Below are 9,306 nucleotides of genomic sequence, written 5' to 3'. Positions count from 1 at the left end.
GTTTTTCGAGACAGGGTTTCTCTGTGGCTTTGGAGCCTGTCCTGGAAGTAGCTCTGTAGACCAGGCTGGTCTCTAACTCACAGAGATCCGCCTGCCTCTGGCCTCCCGAGTGCTGGGATTAAAGGCGTGCGCCGCCACCACCGCCCAGCCTGTAACAGCTTTTATATAAATTACTCTTCAGGCCAAGATAACTGTTTAAACTTTTTTCCTGCATGGTTTTGTTTTTTGTGCTTCTGTTTTGGTTTTTAGACAGGGTGTCACATAGCTATCACTAGCCTTCTTTTCCTCTCGCCACCTCATGAGTGCTGGGGTCATAGGTGTGCACCATCATGCTTGGCTGGTTCTCTCTCTCACTTCCATATTTCTCTTGGCATTCTACATGTCATTCGGGTGTGTATTCCTCCTGCTGAGGTGGAGTATCTTTAAATGTGAGTGTTTCAGAACCTGGAGCCTTGATTTCTTTTTCTCATCTCATCTCAGCACCAGTTCCCTAGGTGTAAAGGGCCAGTTCACGTTTCAATCAGCACCCTAACCTTCTGGCTAAGGTAGAGTCGCTCTCTGTACTTCCTTCTGCTTACCTTGTGAGAAATAGTTTAAAATATGTCTAGGGAATCAGATCTTTGAAACATACTTAGGGGCCTCTCAAAAGTGAGAGTGCAGACATAGAGCTCCTTGGGTCTGATTCCCACTTCCTGCACTTCAGCTCTCTTTCCTTTAGAGACAGTTGTGCCTTTAGCTCAGGGCTGTGATGAGTCTTCTACATTAAACATGATGTTTAACTCTTATCACATAACTTGTTTATTTGTATTATGGACAAATCTATAATTGTGGTGGATTCATGCCCTCTTTATGGAGTGAATGACTGCTACTGTGATCTTCAGGCTTGAAAGTCTCTGTATGTTTTTATTGCCTCTAGGGATTTTCTCGACTCTAGTGATTACTGCCTCTAGTAAGGAAGATAGACTGAACTTTTAGGCCATGTCCTGCCTCAGCAGTTTATACATAGCAGGCTTAAAAGTATGTTTGTGACCTGTGTGTTACATACATAGTATATATGACATCTACTAATACTTAGTTATTGTTGTATTCATCATGAGGGAGACTATCAGACCACTCTCATGGATCTGTTGAAGGAGTGGCAGGGCTGCGCCCCTGGCATCCGGCCGTCTGCACGGCTAGCTTTACATCCAAAATAATTACAAGGAAACGGTATTCTTTTAAACACTGCCTGGCCCATTAGTTCCAGCCTCTTATTGGCTAGCTCTTACATATTGATCTAACCCCTTTTAAATAATCTGTGTAGCCCACGAGGTGGCTTACCAGGAAAGATCTTAACCTGCATCTGTCTGGAGTGGGAGAATCATGGCGACTCTCTGACTTGGCTTCTTTCTCCCAGCATTTTGTTCTGTTTACTCCACCCACCTAAGGGTTGGCCTATCAAATGGGTCTAGGCAGTTTATTAGTTAACCAATAAAAGCAACAGATTAAAAAGAAATCACTCCCAATCATGGATCCCGTTTGATCTTTGCAACCATATAATGAGGTATTTAAGATGAACATCTGATGTGTTTGGGGATTTTTTTATTGCTTGGTTTTTAGTAATGCAATTGTAACTTCATGGGCAATTTAGAAGTTTCTAATAAAGTTTCTTCAGTAGAATCAGTGAAAACAGTGTGGCTTTTAGAGTTAGCATGATGTCATTTTGTCTTACTTGATTGTTGAATGTTTCAGTTTTGTTTCTGGTTTTTGGTCATATGACTCAAGGCGCTGTCTGTGTCTTAGCAGTCCTAACTTTATTCCATTGTCTAATCCAGTATTTCTCAAGCAAAAGTTGTTAATAAACGCAAGGAAGATCATTTATCTGTTCAAAAGTTGTCCATGCAAGTTTCTGCAGGCAAGTGATAGATGGCTATGATGGCAAACAGAGGCCTTACCAGTAAAGTTGCTGAGCTTTGTCTCCTGAAACAAGTTTATTTTGTTTAATAAGATTTTTCTTATTTTTGTTGTTTTGTTTTATGCTTTTGTCTCTGTTTTTTTTTGTTTGTTTTGTTGGTTGGGTTTTTTTTTTATTCCAAGACAGGGTTTCTCTGTGTAACAGTCTGGCTTTCCTGGAACTCTCTTTGTAGACCAGGCCGGCCTCAAATTCACTAAGATCCCTCTGCCTCCGCCTCCCAAGTGCTGGGATTAAGGGTGTGCTCCACCACCCACCCAGCCAAGATTTGCAAAACATTATTAAAAACTTAAATAGTCAGAATCCCCAAAGGATATACTTCAGTTATTCTAAAATAGAAAATAATGAGAATTTAAGGTTGAGTTTTGTATGGAAATACCTTATTCCAAGTAATTTAGGTAATCCATGATCTACATTTCCTTCCTCTTTACAGCGTCTTCGCCAGACAGCAGTTTTGTAAATAAATGGTCGTTTTCCAGATGATTTCGTGCTTTTTTGTGGTATCCTTATCTTTTTGTCTTCTTTCCTTTGTCCCAGAGTGTGCCATTCCTATTAATTGAGCTGCAAGGCTTTCTCTCAACTCTAGTGTTTTAATGTCCACTCTGTGCTAGGTCAGTGTTGCTGTGATGAACTGTGAAGGGCCTTCAGTGCAGCAGGCGTTCAGATATTCTGCCTCACCGCTGCCTTCTTTTGGTAGAATTTGCATTTTCTTTTCTCTAATGGAAGTGAGCAAACAAAATTGATGGTCTTCTGAAATTATTTTTTATTTTTTAGATAATAGCATTCAGGAATCAGAGCTTGGAAACCAATCTCCATCAACCTCCAGCCAACGTAAGTTTATCTGTTCATTGAATGAGTCCAAAGTTGGTGGCCCTTATTTGTTTAAAACATCCTTTGTCAGCCATGTGACTTAGTGGTATTTAAGGCACCATAAACACTTCTATGGAAAAAGTATGTTTTACCAGCAGTGAAATTCTGTGTAGGCAAACCATATGAAATGTCTAGTTTCCTCTTAACTATATTGTTCATAATATCAAAAATCAAAGTTGATAAGTAGGACTGGAGAGATTGTTCAGTAGCTAAACAATTTTATAATGGCAACATTATAACATTTCCAAAATTGTTGTTTTCACTTGAAATTTTGAACATTAGACTGTCAGCAAACACTGTCAGTCGCTTTCCTGAAAGTCACTGATGTACTTTGCTCCATTCTTCAAGTAGCTGGGGAATGCAGGCGTGTGACTAGCCATAGAGTGGCTTTTTTTTTTTCAAGTAAAAGTGGTATTCACTTTAAGTGGTTAATTCAACTTACAGGTCAGTTGCAAAGCCCTTTTCCTTTGGATAACCATGTCTGTGCTGAACTGCTGACCTGTGTGTGTCTTTACACAGAACACTGAGACTGTGTACTCAGAGATCTGAAAGTCTTGAGCTTTATTTTTTTATGGTGCTGGGGATCCTGCCAAGACCCTCACACATGCCATTTATGTCAAGCTACACCCTGCCCCAGCCCACAAGGACTGAGGTAGAACAAAATTATTAACTTCTTCATGAAGGACAGTCTTAAATGAAACTGGTTCTTCCTCTTTCCCTTTAAAAAATGATTACATTTATTTATTATGTGTATATTAGAGTGGTTGATGGGGACCAAACTCAGGTCATCAGACTTAATGACAGGCACCTTTACCTAGTGAGCCATCTCACCAGCCCTAATTTTTTTGTTGTTGTTGCTTTTGAGGTTTTTGGGTTTTTTTTGTTTTTTTGGTTTTTTCAAGACAGGGTTTCTCTGTAGCTTTGGTCCCCATCCCAGAACTAGCTCTTGTAGACCAGGCTGGCCTCGAACTCCCAGAGATCCGCCTGCCTCTGCCTCCCAAGTGCTGGGATTAAAGGCGTGCGCCACCACCGCCCGGCTTTTTTTTTTTTTTAAACAGTCCCTCTGCATAGTCCTGGATTGCCTGGAACTCACTATATATAGACCATGCTGGCTTTGAACTCACAGAAATGCACCTGCCTCCTGAGTGCTGGGATTAAAGGCATCACAGCACCTGCATTCCCTGGTTATTTTTAGCCTTGTATGCTGGCAATGAAACTACAATGAATGTGCCAATACAGCTTTGAGTGCTGGTCCCCAGTCGTTCCAGTGCAAGTGTCAGCACAGTAGAAAAAACAGGAACATCTTACTGATAATTTTCAGGTCGACACCAACAAATACTGTTTAGATAGCTTCAGGCCACACTGAGATTGCTGCTCTAAAAGATCCCTTGTACCTCTGTTAGGCTAAAGTCATCCATAAATAAAAGATTCAGAAATGGTACTATATTATTAATTGGTAAATGAAGTGATCTATGGAAAACATCAATCAAATTGAAAAGCATATGTAAACAAAATGATACCATAATTATTTCCAATGATAATGACAAGTTCAGTGCCAGAGTTCAGCACTGTCAGCTTGCGTGCCACAAAGATGTATCAGCACCGTTATTTTACATGGACAAGGAGCTGTTGTAGCATATGAAATGCATTCATTTATGTTGAATTTTTTCTTTATATACTTCAGAAATATTCTACCCTAGATAGCCAGCCATGTTAACTACTGAGTTTCTAAATTAAACAGTTTTATAAAGCATCTACTATTTACTTCACAACTGTTAGAAAATGTTCATAACTCTTGTTTTATAAAGTTTTACTTCTGAAATTATCATGAATTATTAAATTTTTAAATATGAAAAAATTATCAAGATATATTTATATTTAAATTATTTTTCTTTAGAAACAGTTGTCTTTCTAACATTTATATTTATCTAAACTTAGCTTTTATGAGCTTTTCCTAAAGAGGATATATTTATTTAAGAAAAAAAAATTACCAGCTCCTTTCTTTAAAGGACTTTCCCTTAGTCAGATATGGTGGCACACACTTTTAATCCCAACACTCAAGAGGCAGAGACAGGGAGTTTCAGGTTAGCCTGGTCTGCATACCGAGTTCTAGACAGAGTCATGCATGGGGCTAGAGATAGAGTTGAGCAGTTAAGATTATGTACTGCTCATGCCGAGGACTAGGTTTAATTCCCAGCACCTCTCAGACATTCAGTCACCTGTAACTCTAACTCCAGAGACCCATCGCATTTCACGTCTGCAGAGTGAGCGCCTGTCCCCATATGCACATACACAGAATGAAAAGAAATCACTCACCCTAGAATCTAAGAAAATGTAATGTGTCGCCCCCCTCCCCCCAGCAGAAGCTGCTGAACAACCGCAAAATGAGTCTTCTGTCAACAGAAAGCTGTGGCTGCTCGCTCTGTTCGTTGCTTTTGTTTCTGGAGTGCTTTGGCTCCGTTATCCTCCTGCAGTAGAAACCACTGCCGTTCAAGAATTTCAGAACCAGATGAAACAACTTCGGTCTAAGTACCAGAGTCAAGATGAGAAGCTGTGGAAAAGAGGCACAACATTCCTAGAAAGACATCTGAATAGCTCCCTCCCTCGGCTCCAGCCTGCCATCCTTTTGCTCACTGCAGCCCAAGATGCTGAAGAAGTGCTCAAGTGTCTAAGTGAACAAATTGCCGATGCCTATTCTTCCTTCCGTAGTGTCCGTGCCATCCGGATTGATGGGGCAGGGAAAGCTGCTCAAGACAGTGATGAGGTCAAACAGCAAGTAGATCAAGAACTGAGCGATGGGTTTAAAAATGGCCAGAATGCAGCCGTGGTACACCGCTTCGAGTCCCTGCCTGCAGGTTCAACCCTGATCTTCTATAAATACTGCGACCATGAGAATGCAGCCTTCAAAGATGTAGCCCTAGTCCTGACTGTACTGTTGGAGGAGAAGACACTGGAAGCCAGTCTAGGCCTGAAGGAAATTGAAGAGAAAGTGAGGGATTTCCTCAAAGTCAAGTTCACCAGCTCTCACACGGCCAGCTCCTACAACCACATGGACCCAGACAAGCTGAATGGGCTCTGGAGCCGCATTTCTCACCTGGTGCTGCCCGTGCAGCCCGAAAATGCCCTGAAAGGGGGCAGCTGCCTGTGAGGGGGAAGCGGAAATCTCGTCTCGAGGTCTGGGCAGTTTTCAGACTTTCTAACTAGAGACGGAGTCTGGAGCAGTTTTTGAAAACTGGTTTCTTTTTAAAGGAAATTAAGTTCATACATAAAAGTGGAATACCTAAATCGTTTGTGCAGCCTTATTATCTGTGATTTGAGAGAATCGTTTCTCTGATAACTATGTTAAGGGTATTTAGCATGGGCTAAAGTCGATGCAGTTCCCCATGGACCTGCCTTGGTTGTGCCCAAATCATTCTTGCTGTGCTGTGGCCTGTGAGAAGGACTGGGTGCTTTTCTCAAAGAATCAGCATTCTTTTTAACTTCGGATTCTTCTAATTGTAGCTGTGGGTTTCCCCCATTACTTTTCCATTTATACCATTTTTAAGTGTGTGGTCCTTAGCTTTTACCTATAAAAGACAAAAGTCATCTGGGTGTGCAGTTTAGCGCCCCCCCCCCACTGGCTTTAGAGAGGGGATGAAGAGGGCTTGGGAGGTGGAAAGGTAAGAGAAATCGTTGAATGGAGAAGGAAAAGGAAGGGGGAAAAATAGCTGCAAGCTGGGCAGTGGTGAGCCATGCCTGTAATCTCAGCACTTTCCCAGGGCAGAGTCAGGAGGGCCAGAAGTTCAAGGCCAGCCTCATCCACAGAGTAAGTTTTCTGCCACCCTGGGCTACATGAGACACTGGGTTGTTTTTTCTTTGTTTTTTTGTTTTGTTTTGTTTTTAAATAAAAGGGGAGGGGGGTTCAAAATGAAATGTTACTTTAAAAGGAAGCCTCTGGGCAGTGGCTACTCAGACGTGCCTAGGCTGTTCTTGGTGAGCTGCTACAGTCTGCCCTTCATGCTTCTGTCTTTTCCCCACCTAGAGAAAGTTCTCGGTGTGAGGCTAAGCTCAGTGGTAGAGCGTTTGCCCAGCTTCTTCTTACCCTGGGTTCAGTAACCAACATTCCACACGCCTGTAATCTCAGTGCTCAACAAAATGAGGTGGTAGCATCTTGAATCCAAAGCCAATATGGAATCAAAGCCAATCAGACCCCACCCCAGTCCCACTCCCCAGTAAAAGGGTATTCCCACAGCATGTCTGTCATGTTTAGACCCATATTTGATGCGTACCATTTTTAAAGGTAGGTCTCTTTGGTTTAACCTGACAGTTTCTATCTTAAAGAAATACAATTTCCATTACATCCTCAACTTGATGGTTCGGACTCTTTAATTTTTTGCTTTTTCCAATACCAGGGATTGAACCTAAGACCCAGCCGTGCTGGTCAAGTACTCTGCCACTGAACTACATCATGCCTCGGCAGTAGAAATGCATTTCAAAGTCAGGTGGCTCCTGTCTGTAATTCCAGCACTTGGGAAGCTGAAGCAGGAGGGGTGCTGTGAATTCATGGCCATCACTAACTGTATAGTGAGTTTCAAACCAGCCTGCACAGGCTGCAGGTTGAAATACTGTCTTAGCACCCCCCCCACACACACACACACAAAGACAACTTCAAAAATTGGTAAACAGTTCTCTGCTGGGCTGTTGAAGAGGACGCCATTCTGTGCTTGTACGTGTGTACTTTTTTAACTCCATAACAAATACAAAAATATTATGTGTACATGATCTCTTTTGCTGAGTGCCTCAAGTCAAAGGAGTGAACCTGTCCACACGTGAAGTCTGCAGGACATGTCTCCACTGCTATAGTAGTTTAGGGTTTTTGACCACACATGAAGCCTGCAGGACATATGTTTCTTCTGCACACATTGAGCCTGTGAGACATGTTTCCACTGCACACATGAAGCATGTAGGACATATGTTTCCACTGCTATGGTATCTTAGGGTTTTTTGCACTTAAAACTTGGCTTTCTCATCTGTCAACTGCTTTTTTGTCTTCAAGTCTTATAATTCTAGATCTGAGTTCTTTTGCCCATGGGCATCTAAACGAAAATTCTACTTTTTAGTACTAGCCAACCTTTCTTTACCCCTGGTGTCTCATGGTGGATGGGAGAAAGCTTCTTTTCAGGGGGACTATCAGCATCTGTACCTTTATTATAATCCATTTCTGTCAGAAAGCAGGCAATCAGGTGTATTTTATAAAGAATTATTAAAAAGTTTGGAAAAGTCTTTATTTTTTACATACATATCATATGGAAAAAGAAGTGTTTTATTGAATATTCCACTGACTTAAATAACTTTGAAGTGATACGTTGCTTATATCTGTTAGGAAAAAATTGTAGCAGCTAATGTGTAAATAACTTTAAAAACTTTTAATAATTTAAATAAATTTACTTTTTGAGTTTGTAGTCTGTGTATTATAAACTTAAATGATTTACAAACATTTTTTAATTCAACTTTTCTTTGCAAATTTTAATGACCTTGGCTAAGAGAAGCTCATGTCAAGCAAGTACATTGCTTAGAAACATAGTGACAATGATGTTTTTATCCATGTAGTTTGACTTAACATTCAAGTAGAGTTGCTTTAGTATCTAGATTTCCCGAGTCTCTGTAACAGGTTCTTATGTATTAATTCCCTCCCTGAAGAACCTTTTTAGATTTCCTGTCACCCCTCATTCTATGTCACATATTCACTGTATATCTACATATACATTTTATGGTGCTTTATAGATATTCTGACATACACATACCCCCATAAACCAATTTTCATAGTCACTGAGGATGTGTACTCAAGAATATCTCCAATTATTTTTTACATTTTATTTTATGTGGGCATACACATGCAGCAGTAGTCATGTACTGAGTATACATTGTAGGAGTCATTTCTCTTTTACCATGTGGGTTCTGGGGCTCTAACTCAGGTTTAGGCTTAGTGGCAACTTCCTTTACTGGCTGAGCCATTTCACTAACCCTTATTATACCTGTTAAAAGGATGGGGGCATCACACACTGACCTGGCATGCACAAGGCCCTGGGTTCAGTAGTCAACACCTATTATGTAAATAAGTAAAGAGAAAGTGACTTCCTGGGCATTGGAGGTCAGTCTGGGCTAAATAGCATCACTGTGTCCTAAGAAAGCCAGGGCTGGGGTGATAGAACACTTGTCTAGCACATGAGGCTGTGGGTTCGCTGCCCCTGCACAGCTAAGGAAAACATATTTGCATGTTGCTTAGACATGGCTCCAACTCCGCTTTCCTCCAGTTGTGTTTATGATCCTTTCAAGAGATGTAAGCATTAGCGGGATAGAGGAAATTCAGGTCTCCAGAAAGTGAGCACTGTGACTTTATTTCACAGTACATTATCAATTTTACATTTTCTAAAAACTAAATTTGCTTCTCTTCTTTCAATTACCTTCTTTACATTTTCTAATTCTCAAAGTAAACTGATTTTCAT

The 9,306-nt window shown here is 40.9% G+C and overlaps 1 protein-coding gene across 3 annotated transcripts in view; it reads left to right on the top strand.

Moving 5' to 3' along the window:
* Positions 1-6,577, top strand: part of Tor1aip1 (torsin 1A interacting protein 1) — a 30,851-nt gene extending 24,274 nt beyond the window's left edge. For 2 of the 3 annotated variants that reach the window (XM_005363897.3, XM_005363898.3), the window contains 2 exons: positions 2,726-2,782; positions 5,182-6,577. In XM_005363897.3, the coding sequence (XP_005363954.1) occupies positions 2,726-2,782; positions 5,182-5,969 (845 nt within the window). In that variant the 3' untranslated portion in view covers positions 5,970-6,577. The remainder of the gene's footprint in view (positions 1-2,725; positions 2,783-5,181) is intronic. The other variant, XM_013352524.2, reaches the window with a different exon arrangement.
* Positions 6,578-9,306: the final 2,729 nt, after the last annotated feature.

The sequence above is a fragment of the Microtus ochrogaster genome, assembly GCF_000317375.1.
Source record: "Microtus ochrogaster isolate Prairie Vole_2 chromosome 6 unlocalized genomic scaffold, MicOch1.0 chr6_random_2, whole genome shotgun sequence".
Lineage (NCBI taxonomy): Eukaryota > Metazoa > Chordata > Mammalia > Rodentia > Cricetidae > Microtus > Microtus ochrogaster.
The sequence above is the reverse complement of the archived record's forward strand: the minus strand, read 5'-3'. Positions and strand labels throughout refer to the sequence as shown.